Genomic DNA, 23,123 nt, shown 5'->3' with positions numbered 1-23,123 from the left:
TGTATGTGCGTGTGTACTCTGTTATCCTGATTATCCTCCACTGCTATTTTCGTCCCTTTCGTTGTCAGCACATTCCGCTCTGAAGAGTTACACTTAGCTCTGATGTGTATGAGTAACTCTCAGACCATGCTCTAAGACACACACACACACACACACACACACACACACACACACACACACACACACACACACACACACACACACACACACACACACACACACACACACACACACACACACACACACACACACACACACACACACACACACACACACACACACACACATTCTACACGGTTGGATTGATCTGAGGGGTCCGATAAGGAGGCGGTTGTTGGGTCACTGCCCCTCCCCTCTGCCCTCACCCCTGTTTCATGTCCCCCTGCACCCATCGAAGGGGGTGGGATCAAGAGCACGATATCCACGGAGCAGGAAACGGACCAGGGCAACATTCTACATGGCATCAGGCTGTGCGACCTGGAATTTTAATTCGGGAGCACCACTGCAATTTTTTTTTACAAATAATACTTATTTCCGAGTGCCTTAAAGAAAAAAGTTAACACATACTACAGACAAAACGGCTTGTTTCTAACCTAAACAGTTCAAAACGCAACGTTTCTCTTAAAGAGACACTGTACAAATTTCAATGCAATGCATCTCAATGGTAAAATTGTTTATATACAACCTAATATTCCACAAATTACTTTTTAATTTCAATGACAGGTATTTGTATAAACATTTAGCTATTTATAATAATAATTTATAATATAATAAACTGTATTTACAGGGTTACATATTAGTTTCTAGGGCACAACATGTTTCAGTTTGGAGCACCAATGAAACATTTGCAGTCAGCATGTACACTACCGGTCAAAAGGTTTAGAACACCTACCCATTCAAGTGTTTTTCTTTATTTTTTACTATTTTCTACATTGTAGAATAATAGCGAAGACATCAAAACTATGAAAAAAAGCATATGGAATCACGTAGTAACCCAAAAAAGTGTTCAAATAGCCACCCTTTACCTTGATGACAGCTTTGCAAACTCTTGGCATTCTCTTAACCAGCTTTATAAGGTAGTCACCTGGAATGCATTTCAATTAACAGATGTGCCTTCTTAAAAGTTAACTTGTGGAATTTCTTTCCTTCTTAATGCATTTGAGCCAATCAGTTGTGACAAGGTAGGGGAGGTGGGTATACAGAAGATAGTCCTATTTGGTAAAATCCATATTATGGCAAGAACAGCTCAAATAAGCAAAGAGAAATGACAGTCCATCATTACTTTAAGACATGAAGGTCAGTCAATATGGAAAATTTCAAGAACTTTGAAAGTTTCTTCAAGTGCAATCGCAAAAACCATCAAGCGCTATGATGAAACTGGCTCTCACGAGGACCGTCACAGGAATGGAAGACCCAGAGTTACCTCTGCTGCAGAGGATAAGTTCATTAGAGTTACCAGCTTCAGAAATTACAGCCCAAATAAATTCTTCAAAGAGTTCAAGTAACAGACACATCTCAACATCAACTGTTCAGAGGAGGCTGTGTGAATCAGGCCTTCATGGTCGAATTGCTGCAAAGAATCCACTACTAAAGGACGCCAATAAGAAGAAGAGACTTGCTTGGGCCAAGAAACACAAGCAATGGACATTAGACCGGTGGAAATTTGTCCTTTGATCTGGAGTCCAAATTTGAGATTTTTGGTTCCAACCGCAGTGTGGGTGAACGGATGATCTCCACATGTGTATTGGAGGAAAAGCATGGAGGAAGAGGTGTTATGGTGTGAGGGTGCTTTGCTGGTGAAGCTGTCTGTGATTTATTTAACCAGCATGGCTACCACAGCATTCTGCTGCGATACGCCATCCCATCTGGTTTGGGCTTAGTGGACCTATCATTTGTTTTTCAACAGGACAATGACCCTACACATCTCCAGGATATGTTAGGGCTATTTTACCAAGAAGGAGAGCAATGGAGTGCTGCATCAGATGACCTGGCCTCCACAACGTCAACCAAAATGAGATGGTTTGGGATGAGTTGGACCGCAGAGTGAAGGAAAAGCAGCCATGTTCTCAGCATATGTGGGAACTCCTTCAAGACTGTTGTAAAAGCATTCCAGGTGAAGCTGGTTGAGAGATTGCCAAGAGTGTGCAAAACTGTCATCAAGGCAAAGGGTGGCTATTAAGAATATCAAATAGAAAATATATTTTGATATATTTAACACTTTTTTGGTTACTACATGATTCCATATGTGTTATTTCATAGTTTAGATGTCTTTACTATTATTCTACAATGTAGAAAATAGTGAAAATAACGAAAAACCCTAGGTGTTCTAAAACTTTTGTCTGGTAGTGTATGTGTAGTAGCAAAGTCACTGAGGGAGGAACTATGTAAAGCTGCCTGGATAATGATCTGATGTTAACAAATACCCTTTCTTATTAGCTTACTGCACATCTGTCACACTCATTTCACGGAGGGCCGAGTGTATGCAGCTTTTCGCTCCTACCTTGTACTTGATTGATGAATTAAGGTCACTCATTAGCAAAGAATTCCCCTCACCCGGGTGTCTAGGTCTTAATATAAAGGAAAAAACAAACATCCGCAGACACTAGGCCCTCCATGGAATGAGTCAGACACCCCTGGCCTACTGGAAGCTTGTTAGTCATGCACTGGGTCATGAAAGGATGTGAAAAACTCTGATTCTTTTGAAGAGATAAACAAATTAAGGAAAATAGCTATTATTATGTATATAATATGGCCAAGCCTTAGCCATATAATTCAAATTTTACTCATTCTATTTCAACTGTGTGCCCAGAATTTAAATTTAAAAAGTCTCCCATGTGATTAGACCTATGTGATATGATTTACTGTCATATCCTCGACACACAAGGACAAACCTGATAGATAAACAATTCTCAGGGGAGAGAGAATGCATAAAGCCCTTCTTCCGGTTTAACCCTATGAGGAAAGACCAGTGTTCCAAGTAGTGGAACAATTAGAATGTTTGTTAGTCCACTGCCCTACTGAATTCTAAAATCGAACAGTGGTTCCATGCTTAATCAATTTCTCATCAGGTCTCTATTCTTGACCGAGGATCACTATCCTCTTGTGTTTACATGGACCTCTCTCGCCTGTTAAAAGGCACCCCCCCCCCTGTCTCTACCTTTACTGCTGCCCCCCAGAGGAAGAGGGGCATTACGCGGCACAATGGGGTGCGTTACAAGGACCACTACCAGGGGGTTTACGATGGGAGTTACGAGGGGCGGTTCACATTTCATGGAGGTCCAGGAATCCCACAAGGCATCTGGAGGAATTTACGAGGGGTGGGGGGGGCATGGCTATAGGAGCCAGAGCTGGGTGCGGGAGATGCCCTTCCCCTATTAAAAGGAGCCAATTAAAAAAGGAGACGCACACGCTCGCACATGCTTGCACACAAACACACACAGGGTGACAGAAAACAGATGCTGAATCCTTCTCACCCTGGTTGACAGATGATTAAATCAAAGCTGATGAGCTGAAGGGGGAGGGAGCAGGTGGCAGTAAACTCTCTCTCTCTATTAACAGCTGCCGATTACTCACATGCAGCCTTCAATAAGTGGCTCATACAGTGAAGCTTTGCCTTTTTGGGTCACTTCTTTATCTAGCCAACAATATGTCACCAGTCACACACTCCAGTCCTGACCACAAGACCATGAGAGCGCTGCCCCTGACACTCACTGTAAAACTCTCCTGAGTGTTTTGGGGGCCATGTAGAATGTACGATATGTGTGTTGTTCTGGATAATCTATTTCTATTCTGTGTGTGAGAGTAGTGAGTCAGAAGGAATAGAGATCCACTGTATGTAGCAGACAGCCATGGTCTATTTTGGAGGTACAGTAGCATCCGATAAAGATACACCATACATGAACACTGAGCAGTGAGCAGGCACAGTAGCAAGCACCAAGGGGCTGGACCTGTTTAACAGGCAAAGGAATTACATTTCACACTGAAATCAATACATATCTATTTGTTGAGAGGACGTTTAATCCACAAAAATATCGAAGATCTTGATTTGTATATTTTTTTCTATTCATTGTATTATAACACTGTAATACGACTTAATGGATAAAGTTCTATTGGGATACAAAATGTATATATTGGCATATATGGAGGAGTATATATATTTCAAGGTAAATAAAGGAGTACATGTATTTGGCATTGAGGAGTAGAGAAGTTCCTTCCTCACCTTCTCTCATCATGCCGACGTTGAGACACTTCATGAAGCGACAGGCCTGACACGACTTCCTCCTCCGCTTGGTGATCTCACACTCACTGGTGGCCGGGCAGCTGTACTCGATGTTACCTGTGGGTGGGAGAGAAAGGAGAGGGGGTGAAGATAGAGAGAAAGGAGAGGGGGGATAGATAGAGAGAAAGGAGAGGGGGTGAAGATAGAGAGAAAGGTGGAAAGACAGAGAGAGGAGAGAGGGGAGGAGAGATGTAGAGACAAAAAGCCAGTCAAGAAAAGGAGGCAATTTTCTCGATCACTTACAAAACCTTTCATTCAACCACTTCAAAACAAACATCATGCTGAAAAGAGACAGGGAACTCTAAGAAACAATGACAAAAAAACAGGATAATGTTCTGGAAGTCAGTCAATCAGCAGCAGTCTAAGCTGCCACGTCCCATTACATCCAGGAAGCATCTGATCACCTGATCTACTGTAAGCATCTACTGTAAGCATGACCCTTGTCATGCTCATCTGTGTGCGGTGGCGGCTAAACTAGCCTAAAGTGGGTCTTAGCCTACGAGGGCCATGACCCATTCACAGACAATCACATTAAAACAACACCACAACATGCTACAAACATATGGATAAGGCACACCCACAAACACACACAGGGCCAGCACATTCCCACACTTTCCTCTTGTGTAAACAGTCCTCAGCTTAAACAACAGATGCTGTGGGGCAGGTTAAAACACTGTTGGCAACACATGCTGTCGTGATCACCACCGTGTAAAGCATATACACTATGTACCATATGTGTACATACACATGCACTTTTACACTCATCATATGCTGCTGCTACTCTGTTCTTTATTTTACTCATACTATTATCTATCCTGATGCCATCACTTCACCCTGTACCTCTGCACAATGACCTGGTACTGGTACTCCCTGTATGTAGCTCCATTCTTGTGTATTTTATCCCTCGTGTTACTATTTTTATGATAGCATCATTGAGAAGGGCACATAAGCAAGCATTTCATGGTAAAGAAAACACCCGTTGTATTCGGCGCTTTGATTTGGATTTGATTTGAACACAACCACTAAGGCCCTAACTGTATAGGCGGAGAAGGCATGGGAACCTGTAAGCTTGCATCCTTACAGTTGATCAGGTGTTGATACTAAAACAGGCTGTTGGAACTCATATGTCCTACTGCAGGTTTATCTGTATAAAGACATACACCTCTGCCCTTTGACCATATACTTTTTTACACACGTGGGCACTTCAGTTGAGCTCTTAACCTCAATGCTTATGTGAGTTGGCCTTACCCTGAATGGTCCTCTTGAAGAAGGCCTTGCAGGCCTCACAGGAGGCCACTCCGTAGTGGTACCCGGACCCCACGTCTCCACACACCAGACACAGCCTCTTAGCCACAGAACCCAGCATGAACTCACACTTCACTTGGCCATCCTCACCACACAACCGCCTGGAGAGAGAGAGAGAGAGAGAGAGGTTACACTCACATATATGGTACATGCACCCAAACATAAACCCATACATACACAAATGGGTACATACACACAAAGACAGACAAAAAGACACACAAACACACAAACACCCACCTGTTGGCTGTGCCGTTGTTCCCCATGCCCGCTTTGTTTCCATAGAGCCCTTGTGAGTCCAAGCCGTTGGTGCGGTTGTGGCCCTTGCCCAGGGGGCCATAGCTGGAGTTGGTGTCCGAGGAGGATCCCCCGGGACTGGGTTGGGCTGGACTGTCCCCCTGGGAGCTGGGGCTGGAGGGCTCATGCTTTATGGAAGGGGGACAGGGGGGTCCAAGCCCCTCACTGACATCCTGCCAAGGAGTCTGGGGGGGGTACAGTAGGATGCATTTATGGTAACATCTGGTAACATGGCATGATGGATTTAACATGCCCTTTCTGTCTAGATCTATCAGTCAGTTACAACACTTGACCTCAACGTAGACCTACACAAATACACCCACCCATGCATTCCCTTACAACCTCATACCTGTCCTGACCACGTACACACTGACCAACCATCTTCCAGCACCCTTTTTCACTAAACTTCCTTTATCCTTTCCCTTACTCCATCTATCACAGGGACAAACAGAAAAAGGGTAGGAAACGTCTCCCCCCTCTCCCTATTCCTCTGTGCCTCGTACCCCTATCCCTCTCTCCTGATCCCTTTATCGCTCTCTGTCTATCTAGCCATCTCCACGCTCACCCACCCAGCCGTTTGCAATTTCCCACATATGCAAAGCTGAGGTCCATTACACACACAGGAGATTGCTTAACATATGGAAATCCAAACAAAGATCCTGGACCAGATAGTTTTTTTCTTCCAGACCTCTTGGGGAAGGTATGCCGAAGTCAGGGGAACAACTTTCACTGGGGATGGGGGGGATATGGTTTATCCGACAGGATAAAATAAATATATATATATTATTATGTCCCCCCCACTTCTAAAACCGAAGTTGCGCCCCTGGCTGTAGTAGATATTACCAATTGTGTTCAGTTACCTAAACAAAGCCTATAGATTTTATTTTTTAACTCTGTCTACTTGAGCGTTGTAGAGGTATTCATTTTGGGAATGTGTTGTTTTTCTATGCTAGTACAAACAGTGTGTGTTCACATTCTACTCTATGGAGGTATGTTCATCACCCTACAGTGGGCTACAATGCACATGACAGTATTCTAAAATAATGCTCTCACACACACACACACACAGGCACACGTACATGCTGACCCATGTGACCATAGGCTGCTACTACCTACTGAACACACTTCACGCTTCATTCACACTTCATTCTCAGACATGCTTTGAAATGTGGTCATGTGTCATCATAAACACTTGAACAAAAACACACACGTGCTTGCATGCCATTGTGTGTCGCCATACCCCCTCCCAGCTCATGGCAGGAACCCAAGCTCTGTTCCTGCCATGTAAATCCACACGGTCATGACCACCACTCATTTGACAGGCAAACTATCTGGCTGCCCTAAACACCACCAGAGTCAACCATGACCACGCTCTATCGCCCCTCGAAATACAGAGAGAGAGAGAGAGAGAGAGAGAGAGAGGGGGATAGAGACTCAGAGAGAGAGAGGGGGGAGAAAGAGAGAGTCATTCAAACTTCAACCTCATTCTACTTCAGTTTTATATTAAAATAGATAGTGATATATTGTTCACTCCGAAGTGGTCCAGTAAAGCTGGCAGAGGACAAGGGAGTGTGAGGAGACCATTCTGTTCTCTCATCAGCTATCCATCACAAAGGTAGATATTGCTGTGTCAGCTCCACCTAGACCTGAATTGAGGCATTCTCCCATTACTTAGTGGCAGTAGATTTTTCTCTCATAATGCAATAGCATTAGAGTGGAATGGTAAGACGTGGTGTGATATCTAACCTGACAGAGCTATAATCTACAGCTCTTCATAAAAGCTAATCAAAGCCCTGTCAGTGCAGGTCCCATAGACGCTGGGTGTAAATCACAGACTCAGAGGTACATTATCAAACGTGTGTGTGTGTGTGTGTGTGTGTGTGTGTGTGTGTGTGTGTGTGTGTGTGTGTGTGTGTGTGTGTGTGTGTGTGTGTGTGTGTGTGTGTGTGTGTGTGTGTGTGTGTGTGTGTGTGTGCGTGTGCGTGTGTGCAACACTCTCTGTCTGCCCATATCCAAAACAACTCTAATTGACAGAGAGAGAGAGGGGGATAAACATTATTAGCTGAGAGGGAGAGAGAAAGGGGTCTTTCGCTGGGCCATTAACCGGGGTGTGTAGAAAGAAAGGAGAGGAGGCAACACTCACTCTCAAATGAGCAGTCACAATATAGCCAATGACCAACCAGACGCACGCACTCAGCGAAGCAAAATGAGAGGTAGAGGGAGAGAGGGATTATTTGGGTTTATTTCATTTTAGTTTAATAGTCCATTCTGATTTTTTTTTTTACAAACATTACAAAATGTATCTAAGATGTTAGGTATAGGTTCATGTGGATGTAGGTTACTCTAGTTATGCACCCTTTTTGGGGCCCTATTCCCACTATGAGATATGATGGAGAGTCTGAGGAGTGGGATGATGAAAGACAATTCTACTTTTCAATTCACATTACATCCCTGCCTTACCTTTCGTTGTGGCTGGCAACTTGACATTCTTGGTCTGCACCTCAAATTGACCGTAAATATCACAGTAGCCACTAGCGAGTAAGAACAAACTATTCATCAATGACATAAACTGTTCTTTTAAAACATATTACACTATTGAATAATAATGATTAACCCTCTCATGTGATAAAAGTACAGTAGGCCTACCGTACAACATGACAACAAAACAGGCTTCATTTTTATCAATATCATGCAAATCATGGTAAAAGCAAATTGAGATTGAAAATGTGGGTATAAGTGGATTCACCACAACGAGCAGTTTTATATGGAAACCCACCAATAAAATAAAATGCCTCATGATTTGTCAACGTGCCCAATTAGTCTGTACTTCAGTTTGATCAACTACAGCCTACTGATAACAACCACAAGCCGCAGGTAGCCTAGAGAAGCCTATGGGATCGCATCTGAGCCTGGCCAGGGGAAATGTAACGTCTTGTTTTTATAGCCTAAAATAGGCCCATTTAATTGTGTTCTGAATTTTTTTTAAACGGGATCAAATGTAGGCCTTTCTTAATCCAAAATGATTGACCGGAATAAATGAATCAATCAACACAATAATGATGACATACTGTGTGAGTAACTTTTTAATTACAGATGCAAAGATCCAAATGATACAACCCTGCAGACAGCGAGCTCAGCCCTGTTACTTTTTGTCCAATCACAGTTATTTTCACTTTGTTGTCTCACCACACAATGTTAAAACATTTTTTTTAAACATATCCTATTTGTATGATCTACATTTTACATGCTTTTGGTGGTGGGAATGGGCTCCCATCATTTTGCATGACTCAGTGCAGCAGGCAGCTACTGCGAAAATGTAAGAATGTAACAGGCTGTTACTGCAATTTCAGCTGAAAACTCAATAAAACAAGTCTCAAATATTGCATATGCATTTCAGCTATTTCAAAAAATATTTCTCTGCTATTACCATTTATACTGCTAGAGCGTTGGCTGTTTACACTATCCTGCTTCAAGGGGGTCAACTGTCAGGCGAGTGCCATGCGCTACCTCTGGCAGTAGCGGTTGAGACGTAGCAAGTACGCAAGTTTACATTGGAGTAATATGTGTAGCCGATGGTATTTTTACAAAACGTGTAGTAAGTGTGAAGATGCTCTAAGAGACACATATTACTGAAATGTAAATTACTTCTTCAATTACCCCCTAACTTCTATCCATAACCCCCTGGTCAGTGATTTGGGTCAGAAGGGATTCGTGCACAGTGATTCCTAATGGGCCAATAGGAGATGAGGAGGTATCAGTCCTGAGCTGAAAAACCAGCACCACCGATAAGAGTCTTAGTTTAAGTGTCTCAATGGGCTTGGGTCAAATCAGTTTGATAAGTCTCTCTTTATCTCTTTTGCTCTCTTGCTCTCACCCTATCTTTGTTTCCCTCACTTCCTGTCTCCCTTCTCTACCCCATCTTTCTCTATCCCTCTCCATATATCACTTGCTGTTAAATTCAATTCAATTTCGATTCAAAAAGCTTTATTGGCATGACAAAGCAATTCATTTTTTTAAAAGTATCTGACTCTAATGTAATAACAGGTGAAAATAATCGCTCTTCATATTTTGCTACCAAACATAGTAAGACTTTTCTTATAACTGTATATTAACACTGTAATTACACTAATAGCAACACACAGTAACACAAAAACATAAAAACATGCTCTGGCTCCACATCCTCTACATCTGTCAGTCACTCTCCTGCTATCCTCTGGTTAGGGTCTTATCTGAGCTGTTGTCTAATATTATCACAGGGTTAAAACCTCTTAGATGTTAAGTCCCCTATTTACTTTGAGAGGTTCTGAAGCAGTTCCGACTGATATTTTGGTGTTTTTGGTGTACAGAGCACTCTGTGAATGTCGCAGGGTCCAGTGCCTTATAGTGCCAGAAAGCCTCATCTGTCTGTTTTTCTGCTTCCACTCTGTGTCAGGTTTCACACCCTACATTTGCATAGGTAGTGACATGTCACATTTTCTGGCCTATCCAGACAAAGTATCGATTTCCTCTGTTTCTGAGCGACGCAGACCAGCTTGGGAGATGGCCTATTAAACGGGACAGTCTAGTGAATCCAGCAGTGGATTCATCTCACTGTGATATTCTCGGCCGGATTTAAAGCTCTCATGAAAAAATACGAAACAATTTTGGAGAATTGAAACACGACCACTTTCTCTTGGTCACAGCTGAAGTAATGAGACTGCAAACATTCGAATGGTGTCTCTGCATCACTCAGAGGACGCATGGCTGAAAAGTATGTTGTCAGTTACATGAAATGGTGCCAATATTGTTCAATTTATGTCCTCAAAAGTGAGTACACCTCAGCAATTAATATCTATTTTGACCAGAAAGGTGAGTTCCAGACCAATCTAGAACTATGCAGAATCACTAGTTATTGGTAATGGCCATCTCATGTATTTTTAGGAGAAAATCTACATTTTGACATTGTGTTCAAGACAGGGTTTGCTTTGCAGTGGTGCAAAAAATAGCTAAAAACACCAACAAAGAGCTAATAACACCAGTGACCTACAGAAGCTCACCTCTCTCTAAAGTATTGCTTATCTCTCTCACTCTCCCAACTCTACCTTTCATTCCCTCACATTATCACTCTCTCTACCTCCCCTCCCTCACGTTCAGACCTACTCCCTTAGCTCTGCATACACAATGCAGGTTTGGGTCTCATCCGTCAAAGTCCACATCCTCTCATTCAGAAACTCTCTTTTTCAGCAAAACTCCAAGAGGTACACTTGCTCCCACTACCTCTGTTTTACACAGAGCTGCTTATACTGACATAGAAGCCACCATCACACCAAATAGCAAATTAAAAACTCCAAAACTATGATCTTAATTTGAGAACAAGACTGCAAATAGTAGTGCACTGCACATGTACATAGTTCAATGCTTTCCATTGCCTAGATAGCACTACTGTGCTATTACATTTTCTTTACACTCTACAGACAGTTTATATACATACAGAATATGGATCAGAATAGTGCATGTACTTACTCAGTGTCAGAGTGATAGGTGAAACACTCAGGGAGATACAGCTCTACTAAATCCATGTGCTCTTTGCCACCATACTCTGAGGAGAAAACCTGCTCACTAGCAAAGATCCCTTTGAGCTTTCTCTCTCTTTCTTTAGTTTGTCTGTCTCCTTTTCTTTCTCAGTCTTTCTCAATCTCTGTTTCACTCTCTGACACACTTTCACTGGAGCAACAGTGTCTCCCTCTGTCACTCTCTGTCTGTCTGTCTTTGTTTCTGTGTGTCTCTCTAGCTCTTGCTGAATTTCCCTCTAACAGCAGTGTTGAGACTCCAGCCAGTGAGGTCTAAACTGTTGTGGCTCAGTCTATGATAGAGCACTCAAAGCTACAGCTGGTGCTCATGAATATCCAGGAACCATTTTACATGCCCCTCCCTCTGTACCACAATGCCAGTATTTGACTGGCCACCGGCTACTCCAATGAGAGCCAGCCAATAACTGTGGGTACATAGACACAGGACAGGTGGCAGTAGTGAGATGAAAAAAAGTAGAGGGAGAGAGTGATAGTATAAGAAAGAGAAGGATGAATGAACAATAAATAATGTGGTTGTGGGGCAAGGGGCAGTGCTGTTTCTAGACATAAGTGACATAAGCTTATAATTTTATCATTTTTAGGGGGGGGAGTCAGCCGGGGTCTCAACTATCTAGGATGGTAGAATACACAACGTGCAATTTCGGAATTTGGTAGTGCATCAGCAGTTTCCCTCTTGTTATGTCAGTCACTGAAAGTAACTTAATTAGCCCATGTCAGCTAACATTATATAGATTGCTAGGTAAGTTAGTCTATCCAACTATTTTGTTTGTCACTCGCACTCAGATATCATATCAATATGGCATAAGTCATGGCAAAATGTGTAAAACTGCAAGAAATTAGCTTTAAAACTGCAACATTTTATCTACATCCCATGTAGGGTGACCACATTTAAAATACCCAAATGCCGGACAACAGGATGATTTTGCTGGACATTCAAAATATTGCCAGCATCACATGCCAATCATTTGATCTCAATCAGTTTCATGGGAATATGCATTTAGAATTTCTTCAATTACTTTTTTGTTAGCAAATTAGAGCAGATGGTGTTCAAACTATTAGCCTTCCTGTATTTTGTTTAAATCCAAGCAAATTCTGGGTAGTGGCGCATGCTGTTGAGTTTTGGCCACATGATAATTATTTTTGGACTATTCAGCTAACTATGCTATTATATTTAGTTCTGTTATGTAGAATTCCAATTAATCATGTGATCTTCCAAGACATTGGGGCGGCAGGGTAGCCTAGTGGTTGGAGCATTGGACTAGTAACTGAAAGGTTGCAAGTTCAAATCCCCGAGCTGACAAGGTACAAATCTGTCATTCTGCCCCTGAACAGGCAGTTAACCCACTGTTCCTAGGCCGTCATTGAAAATAAGAATTTGTTCTTAACTGACTTGCCTAGTTGAATAAAGATCAAATTGATTCAGCTTTGATCTAACTTTACTAAAAGAGCACCATTGTGGGGAGCGAAAAATGGCAACGAGTCCTCTGGCAGCACTGCACCCCTGCTCCCACTTCACCAAACAAGCTAATTGAAGCAACTATAGCCTATGAAAGACCACATGTTTTATGAAAATCTGGAAATATTTGGCCAAGGAAACATTTTCTGGTTGGTCTCAGGGAATGTAAACTAATCCAGTATTAAACAGGATTGAGTGAAGTTGCAGCAAATAAGTTGAATAAGCAACTAATGAGGATGGAGCACCTCACAAGGGACAAAATCACCGTATATCTTTTCAGGCTAATATGACTATTTACTTACTTTTGTAGCTCTTCATCAGAAGCAGCTTTTTAGAAGTAGTTACACCAAACTGTCCTCTCCAAGTTGAGCTGGAATTTAGTCCGCAATATCAAAATATCAGATCACAACAAGGATTTGAGAAGTGTCTAACATCACCAATACAACATCCTTATGATGTATATATTTTCAGAAGCACAACGTGACTGCAAGAGACAGGTTGGAATGTCTGACTGAAATATGGGACAAATCAACCTTTTTTTCCCCGAAATTAGTGGAGTTTGAACTTGATGATAAAATCCAGGACATGATTGTTTGGTTGCAGAACAAAATGCTAAAATGCAGGACTGTCCAACACAATCCGGGACATTTCGTCACCCTAACTCCATGGAAAAATTTGTAGAATTGAAGGACAAGCTGCACATTCTTTACTTTCCTCCGCCAAAGAGGGATGCCACTAAAATGTTTTGACCGCGAGTTGGGTGATGTTGGGGCCACCAACCAAATCTTGCTAAGGGCTCCCAAATGCAAGAAACAGCCCTGGCAAGGGGCACAGGTTGACAGTGAAATCAGTCACCTTTCTAAATCAGAGCATATTCATTGAAATCTGACTTTTCTAATAAGAATAGCTCTCGTTGTCCTAATAAAAACATTCTCCACTAATAAATTGCAGCCAGGGAGGCTGACAATTTAAAGTAGTTGTTGCATTTGAATATAGTTGCTGTGTGAGTGTGGGTGTATTTACAGTTGAAGTCGGAAGTTTACATACACATAGGTTGTTAACAAACTATAGTATTGGCAAGTCGGTTAGGACATCTACTTTGTGCATGACACAATTAATTTTTCCAACAATTGTTTACAGACACATTATTTCACTTATAATTCATCACTGTATCACAATTCCAGTGGGTGAGAAGTTTACATACCCTATGTTGACTGTGCCTTTAAACAGCTTGGAAAATTCCAGAAAATTATGTAATGGCTTTAGAAGCTTCTTACAGGCTAATTGACATAATTTGAGTCAATTGGCGGTGTACCTGTGGATGTATTTCAAGGCCTACCTTCAAACTCAGTGCCTCTTTGCTTGACATCATGGGAAAATCAAAAGAAATCAGCCAAGACCTCAGAAAATAATTGTAGACCTCCACAAGTCTGGTTCATCCTTGGGAGCAATTTCCAAACACCTGAAGGTACCATGTTCATCTGTACAAACAATAGTATGCAAGTATAAACACCATGGGACCACGCAGCAGACTCAGGAAGGACACACGTTCTGTCTCCTAGAGATGAACGTACTTAGGTGCAAAAAGTGCAAATCAATCCCAGAACAACAGCAAAGGACCTTGTGAAGATGCTGGAGGAAATGTGTACAAAATTATCTATATCCACAGTAAAACGAGTCCTCTATCGACAACCTGAAAGGCCGCTCAGCAAGGAAGAATCCACTGCTCCGGAACCACCATAAAAAAAGCCAGACAGTTTGCAACTGCACATGGGGACAAAGATCATACTTTGAGAAATGTAATCTGGTCTGATGAAACAAAGATATAACTGATTGGCCATTATGACCATCGTTATGTTTGGAAGAAAAACGGAGATGCTTGCAAGCCGAAGAACACCATCCCAACCGTGAAGCATTGGGGTGGCAGCATCATGTTGTGGGGGTGCTTTGCTGAGGGACTGGTGCACTTCACAAAATAGATGGCATCATGAGGCAGGAAAATGATGTGGAAATATTGAAGCAACATCAAGACATCAGTCAAGAAGCTTGCTCGCAAATGGGTCTTCCAAATGGACAATGACCCCAAGCATACTTCCAAAGTTGTGGCAAAATGGCTTAAGGACAACATAGTCAAGGTATTGGAGGGGCCATCACAAAGCCCTGACCTCAATCCAATAGAACATTTGTGGGCAGAACTGAAAAAGCGTGTGTGAGCAAGGAGGCCTACAAACCTGACTCAGTTACACCAGCTCTGTTAGGAGGAATGGGCCAAAATTCACCCAACTTATTGTGGGAAGCTTGTGGAAGGCTACCCGAAACGTTTGACCCAAGTTAAACAATTTAAAGATAATGCTACCAAATACTAATTGAGTGTATGTAAACTTCTGACCCACTGGGAATGTGATGAAAGAAATAAAAGCTGAACTACTATTATTCTGATATTTCACATTCTTAAAATAAAGTGGTGATCCTAACTGGCTTAAAACAGGGAATTTTTACTTGGATTAAATGTCAGGAATTGTTAAAAACTTCAAGTCTGTGTGTGTGTGTGTGTGTGTGTGTGTGTGTGGTAAGAGGGCAGTGGGTTCTGAAGGCTTTTGTCCTACTCTGATGATACATGATCCTAAAGGACATACATACCTCTAGGTTGTGTGTATATTTTGTGTGGCGTGTGTGTGCATGCATGTGTGTCACTAAGTGTCTGTGTCCTACTGTACAACAGGTGCCACAGCACTCCCCTAACCCCCCCAAATTATTATTACATAAACACGCATACACGCGCTCGTCAACTTCCTTAATTTAAAGCCCTGATTAACGGAAGTTTAGTAACTCAGTGATGCAAGCCTCTCTAGTTGTCTAACTCAAATATACCCTGGCAGTAAACCTGGATCTGATCATCTGTCAGTAACATATCCCTAATGTGACGCTCTGACCTCTCCCTGACTGACACACATACACACACACACACACACACACACACACACACACACACACACACGCACACACACAGTGTGACTCTGGGCAACTTGCCACTCCTGGCACACGAGCAGATAACACATTTATTTCAGAGTCACTTGTTTTCAACTGTATAGTTATGACCGAGGAATGTTTCTCAAAGAGGAGCAACAATACATAAAAGCTGAAAAGGGGGTGTTAGAATTGGAGCACATTAACTTGATATAAAATATAAGACCATCATCAACACATTTCTATGCCTACATGCTTACACCATACTTCGAAGATACTCCACTAGTGTCTTTACAAGGCACGCAACTTCCTTTTCTTACTTTAGAACTCAGCACCATCCTCAGCCCGCAGCAACAGTTCCAGGCTGAGTCTTACATACAGTAATCTCTGATCACTGAATGGTGATCCACTTAACAGATTCTGCCTGCGATCAGTCGGTGGCTCACCCCACAAAGCAACTCAACTGGATTCATGTATCAGGCAAGCTCAGAGGTAAGAACTCACCCTACAAAGCCACTCAACTGGATTCATGTATCAGGCAAGCTCAGAGGTAAGAACTCACCCTACAAAGCCACTCAACTGGATTCATGTATTAGGCAAGCCAAGAGGTAAGAGTAAATAGAGGTATACAAAAACAAAAACACAAACAAACACATGCGCACAGATAGACACACAGCCAGAAACACAGAAAGAGAGAGAAGGTAATAGATAAAGAAAGAAAGGAAAAGAAAGAGAAAAAGTAATAAAACATTACCCACTAGTGATGTTCCCTCTTATTTTATCATACATGGTGATCAATGTGGGAGTAAAGGAACACTGAAGAGGTTGTTTCATCCAATGCCTATTTGCCTGATGCTGATGATAGGTGCTTGTATGAGTGTACACATGCATATATACAAACTCACATTCAAAACGCACACATGTGCACACACGCGGACACACACATACATGCACACATGTCCCCAGGCCTGGAGGGAAGCAAAAGTAATTACGCTACCCAAGAATAGTAAAGCCCCCTTTACTGGCTCAAATTTTGTTTGATACAATGCTATTTTACTGTAAACAAATTGACAAAAGACTTTCAGCAAGCTTGTAGGGGAGGACATTCAACAAGCACAGCACTTACACAAATGACTGATGATTGACAGAGAAATTGATGATAAAAAGATTTTGGGAGCTGTTTTGTTAGACTTCAATGCGGCTTTAGACATTATCGACCATAGTCTGCTGATGGAAAGACGTATGCATTATGGTTTTACACCCCCTGCTATATTGTGGATAAAGAGTTACCTGTCTAACAGAACACAGAGGGTGTTCTTTAACTTCACTAGGGTAGGGGGCAGCATTCGGAATTTTGGATGAAAAGCATGCCCAAATGAAACTGCCTGCTACTCAGGCCCATAAGCTAGGATATGCATATAATTAGTAGATCTGGATAGACAACACACTAAAGTTTCCAAAACTGTTAAAATAATGTCTGTGAGTATAACAGAACTGATATGGCAGGCAAAAACCAGAGGAAAATCTAACCAGGCAGCACTATTATTTTGAAAGGCTGTTTTTCCATTGAAGGCCTATCCACCATACAAAGATTTAGGACCCAGTTCTATGGCTTCCTCAACATGTGACCAGTATTTAGGCATTGTTTCAGGATTCTAATCTGAAATATGAGGGAGATACACTGCTTTCAATGAGAGGACAGTGGAAATTTCCATCCATGAACCAAGCACGTGATCGGGAGCACGCATTTCTTGTTTACCTTTTCCATTGACAAAGCTTTTGTCTGGTTGAAGTATTATTTATTATTTATGACAAAAACAACCTGAGGATTGATTTTACACATCATTTGACATGTTTCTATGAACTTTTATTGTACTTTTTTGACTTTTCGTCTTGGTTTTGAGAGCACGCATTGTGCCTTTCTGAACTAAATGCACCAACAAATGGAGGTATTTGGACATAAAGATGAACTTTATCGAACAAAACGAACATTTGTTATCTAACATGGAGACCTGGGAGTGGCACCAGATGAAGATCATCAAAGGTAAGTGATTAATTTTAATGCTATATATGACTTTTGTGACACTCTCCTTGGTTGGAAAATGGCTGTATGGGTTTCTGTGGCTAGGAGCTGACCTACCATAATCGCAAAGTGTGCTTTCGCTGTAAAGCCTTTTTGAAATCTGACACAGCGTTTGCATTAAGGAGAAGTTTATCTGTATTCGTATGTTTAACACTTGGCTCTCTGCACTTTCACCTGATGTTTGTTTGAGACAATGCATTTCTGAACATAAAACACCAATTTCAAATGAGGTTTTTGGACATAAAGATTAACTTTATCAAACAAAAAACACATAAAGTCCTGTGAGTGCCATCTGCTGAAGATCATCAAAGGTTAGTGATTCATTTCATTGTTATTTCTGACTTTGTGAGCCCTCTCCTTGGCTGGAAAATGGCTGTATGGTTTTCTGTGACTAGGTGCTGACCTAACATAATCGTTTGGTGTGCTTTCGCTGTAAAGCCAATTTGAAATCGGACACTGTGGCTGGATTTACAAGAAGTTTATCTTTAAAATGGTGTAAAATACTTGTATGTTTGAGGAATTTTAATTATGGGATTTCTGTTGTTTTGAATTTGGTGCCCTGCAATTTCACTGGCTGTTGTTGACACTAGCATCCCACTTGTACCAGAGAGGTTAATGGACGCCTCTGCAACATAAACCCGGTAGAATTGGGAATTCCCCAGGGCAGCTGTCTAGGCCCCTTACTTTTTTCAATCTTTACTAATGACATGCCACTGGCTAAAAAGTCAGTGTGGCTATGTATGCGGATGACTCAACACTACACAGAACAGCTACTACAGCGAGTGAAATCACTGCAAAACTTTACAAAGAGCTGCAGTTAGTTTCAGAATGGGTGGCAAGGAATAAATTAGTCCTAAATATTTCAAAAACTAAGAGCATTGTATTTGGGACAAATCATTCACTAAACCCTAAATCTCATCTGAATCTTATAATAAATCATGTGGAAATTGAGCAAGTTGAGGTGACTAAACTGCTTGGAGTAACCCTGGATTGAAACTGTCATGGTCAAAACATGTTGATGCAACAGTATTTAATAAAAAAATATATATTTCACCTTAATTTAACCAGGTAGGCTAGTTGAGAAGTTCTCATTTGCAACTGCGACCTGGCCAAGATAAAGCATAGCAATTCAACAAATACAACAACGCAGAGTTACACATGGAATAAACAAAACATAGTCAATAATACAGCAGAACAAAAGAAAACAAAAAGTCTATATACAGTGAGTGCAAATGAGGTAAGTTAAGGCAATAAATAGGCCATGGTGGCGAAGTAATTACAATATAGCAATTAAACACTGGAATGGTAGATGTGCAGAAGATTAATGTGCAAGTAGAGATACTGGGGTGCAAAGGAGCAAGATAAATAAATAAATAAATACTGTATGGGGATGAGGTAGGTAGATAGATGGGCAATGTACAGGTGCAGTGATCTGTGAGCTGCTCTGACAGCTGGTGCTTAAAGCTAGTGAGGGAGATATGGGTCTCCAGCTTCAGCGATTTTTGCAGTTTGTTCCAGTCATTGGCAGCAGAGAACTGGAAGGAAAGACGACTAAAGGAGGAATTGGCTTTGGGGGTGACCGGTGATATATACCTGCTGGAGCGCGTGCTACGAGTGGGTGCTGCTATGGTGACCAGTGAGCTGAGATAAGGCGGGGCTTTACCTAGCAGAGACTTGTAGATAACCTGTAGCCAGTGGGTTTGGCGACAAGTATGAAGCGAGGGCCAACCAACGAGAGCGTACAGGTCACAATGGTGTCTGGTTATACTGTAAACTTTGGGTGGGTAGTGTATGGGGCTTTGGTGACAAAACGGATGGCACTGTGATAGACTGCATCCAGTTTGTTGAGTAGAGTGTTGGAGGCTATTTTATAGATGACATCACCGATTTCGAGGATCGATAGGATGGTCAGTTTTACGAGGGTATGTTTGGCAGCATGAATGAAGGATGCTTTGTTGCGATATAGGAAGCCAATTCTAGATTTAATTTTGGATTGGAGATGCTTAATGTGAGCCTGGAAGGAAAGTTTACAGTATAACCAGACACCTAGGTATTTGTAGTTGTCCACATATTCTAAGTCAGAGTGGTCCAGAGTAGTGATGCTGGACGGGCGAGCAGTTGCGGGCAGTGATTGGTTGAACAGCATGCATTTAGTTTCCCCTGCGTTTAAGAGCAGTCGGAGGCCACGGAAGGAGAGTTGTATGGCATTCAAGCTCGTCTGGAGGTTAGTTAACACAGTGTCCAAAGAGGGGCCAGAAATATACAGAATGGTGTCGTCTGCGTAGAGGTGTACCAGAGAATCACCAGCAGCAAGAGCAACATCATTGATGTATACAGAGAAGAGAGTCGGCCCGAGGATTGAACCCTGTTGCACCCCCATAGAGACAGCCAGAGGTCCGGACAACAGGCCCTCTGATTTGACACACTGAACTCTATCAGAGTAGTAGTTGGTAAACTAGGCGAGGCAATCATTTGAGAAACCAAGGCTGTCGAGTCTACCAATACAAAAGTGGTGATTGACAGAGTCGAAAGCCTTGGCCAGGTCGATGAATATGGCTGCACAGTAATGTCTCTTATCGATGGCGGTTATGATGTCGTTTAGGACCTTGAGCGTGGCTGAGGTGCACCCATGACCAACTCTGAAACCAGATTGCATCGCGGAGAAGGTACGGTGGGATTCGAAATGGTCGGTAATCTGTTTGTTAACTTTGCTTTCGAGGTCTGTAGCAGTTTGGGTCTAGAGTGTCACCCCCTTTGAAGAGGGGGTTGATCGCAGCAGCTTTCCAATCTTTGGGAATCTCAGACGATATGAAAGAGAGGTTGAACAGGCTAGTAATAGGGGTTGCAACAATTTCGGCAGATGATTTTAGAAAGAGAGGGTCCAGATTGTCTAGACCGGCTGATTTGTAGGGGTCCAGATTTTGCAGCTCTTTCAGAACATCAGCTATCTGGATTTGGGTACAGGACAAATGTTCGGGGCTTTGGCGGGTTGCTGTGGAGGGTGCCGGGCAGTTGACCGGGGTAGGGGTAGCCAGGTGGAAAGCATGGCCAGCCATAGAGAAATGCTTATTGAAATTCTCAATTATAGTGGATTTATCGGCTGTGACATTGTTTTCTAGCCTCCTCCCAGATAGCTGGGAGGAGGTGCTCTTATTCTCCATGGACTTTACAGTGTCCCAGAATTTTTTTGAGTTAGTACTACAGGATGCAAATTTCTGTTTAAAAAAGCTAGCCTTAGCTTTCCTAACTGCCTGTGTATATTTGTTCCTAACTTCCCTGAAAAGTTTCATATCACGGGGGCTATTCGATGCTAATGCAGAACGCCACAGGATGTTTTTGTGCTGGTCAAGGGCAGACAGGTCTGGAGTGAACCAAGGACTATATCTATTCCTAATTCTACATTTTTTGAATGGGGCATGCTTATTTAAGCTAGTGAGGAAGGTACTTTTAAAGAATAGCAAGGCTATTCATCATCTACTGACGGGATGAAGTCAATGTCATTCCAGGATACCCCGGCCAGCTCAATTGGAAAGGCCTGCTCGCAGAAGTGTTTTAGGGAGCGTTTGACAGTGATGAGGGGTGGTCGTTTGGTCGCAGACCCATTACGGATGCAGGCATTGAAGCAGTGATCCCAGAGGTCTTGATTGAAAACAGCAGAGGTGTATTTGGAGGGTGAGTTAGTTAGGATGACATCTATGAGGGTGCCCGTGTTTACGGATTTGGAGTTGTACATGGTAGGTTCATTGATCATTTGTGTGAGATTGAGGGCATCAAGCTTGGATTGTAGGACGGCCGGGGTATTAAGCATGTCCCAGTTTAGGTAACCTAGTAGCACGAGCTCAGAAGATAGATGGGGGGGCAATCAATTCACATATGGTATCGAGGGCACAGCTGGGGGCAGAGGGAGGTCTATAGCAAGCGGCAACAGTGAGAGACTTGTTTCTGGAAAGGTGAATTTTTAGAAGTAGAAGCTCGAATTGTTTGGGTACAGACTTGAATAGTAATACAGAACTCTGCAGGCTTTGCAGTAGATTGCAACACCACCCCCTTTGGCAGTTCTATCTTGACGGAAAATGTTATAGTTAGCGATGGAGATTTCACGGTTTTTTGGTGGTTTTACACGACTAAGACATCCGGGTTGGCAGAGTGTGCTAAAGCAGTGAGTAAAACAAACTTAGGGAGTAGGCTTCTAATGTTAACATGCATGAAACCAAGGCTTTTACGGTTACAGAAGTCAACAAATGAGAGCACCTGGGGAGTGGGAGTGGAGCTAGGCACTGCAGGACCTGGATTAACCTCTCCATCACCAGAAGAACAGAGGAGAAGTAGGATAAGGGTACGGCTAAATGCTATACGAACTGGCCGTCTAGCACGTTCGGAACAGAGAGTAAAAGGAGCAGGTTTCTGGGCACATTGGCATAGATTCAAGGCATAGTGTAAAGACAAAGGTAAGGTAGGATGTGAGTACATTGGAGGTAAACCTAGGCATTGAGTAATGATGAGAGAGATATAGTCTCTAGAGACGTTTAAACCAGGTGATGTCATCGCATATGTAGGAGTTGGAATGACATGGTTGGTTAAGGCATATTGAGCAGGGCTAGAGGCTCTACAGAGAAATAAGACAGTAATCACTAACCAGGACAGTAATGGACGAGGCAAATTGATATTAGAGAGAGGCATGCATAGTCAAGTGAACATATGGGTCCAGTGAGTGGTTGGGCTGACTGGGAACACGGCGATTCAGATAGTTAGCAGGCATATGCTAACATGCTAACAGTTAGTAGGCCGGGGCTAAACAAGCTAGCAGTTAGCAGACTGGGGCTGGCAAGCTAGCAGTTAGCAGACCGAGTTAGCAAGCAAGTAGTTAGCAGGGGCTAGCAGTTAGCAGACCGGGGCAGGCAAGCTAGCAGTTAGTAGACCGGGGCTAGCAAGTTAGCCTTTGGGGGATGTCACGATGGGGGTAAGTCTGTTTTTGCCTCTTCGTGCGGTGACGTCGATAGACCAGTCATGTAGTTAGTAGGGTTCCAAGTAGCTCTAGGTAGCTAGCAGGCCTAGCAGATTAGCAGAATGGGCCTTCAGCAGGTGTCGCGCCTGAGGGGCCTGTTGGAAACCTCGGGCAGATTATGTCAGTATTCCAGTCTTAGAGGATCGGCGGGGTTCCGTGCCCCA

At 42.6% G+C, this 23,123-nt stretch overlaps 1 protein-coding gene across 2 annotated transcripts in view; it reads right to left on the bottom strand.

The window, feature by feature from the left end:
* LOC112217666 (estrogen-related receptor gamma) overlaps nucleotides 1–23,123 on the bottom strand; it is a 46,776-nt gene that overhangs the window by 13,815 nt on the left and 9,838 nt on the right. Inside the window, exons 1-4 of one of the 2 annotated variants that reach the window (XM_024378119.2) lie at nucleotides 11,381–11,715; nucleotides 5,822–6,063; nucleotides 5,528–5,685; nucleotides 4,220–4,336 (exon numbers count right to left, since the gene is read on the bottom strand). In XM_024378119.2, coding sequence (XP_024233887.2) covers nucleotides 4,220–4,336; nucleotides 5,528–5,685; nucleotides 5,822–5,847 — 301 coding nt within the window. In that variant the 5' untranslated portion in view covers nucleotides 5,848–6,063; nucleotides 11,381–11,715. Of the gene's footprint in view, nucleotides 1–4,219; nucleotides 4,337–5,527; nucleotides 5,686–5,821; nucleotides 6,064–11,380; nucleotides 11,716–23,123 lie in introns of those variants that run through there. The other variant, XM_042300809.1, reaches the window with a different exon arrangement.

Source organism: Oncorhynchus tshawytscha, linkage group LG18, assembly GCF_018296145.1.
Source record: "Oncorhynchus tshawytscha isolate Ot180627B linkage group LG18, Otsh_v2.0, whole genome shotgun sequence".
Lineage (NCBI taxonomy): Eukaryota > Metazoa > Chordata > Actinopteri > Salmoniformes > Salmonidae > Oncorhynchus > Oncorhynchus tshawytscha.
The sequence above is the reverse complement of the archived record's forward strand: the minus strand, read 5'-3'. Positions and strand labels throughout refer to the sequence as shown.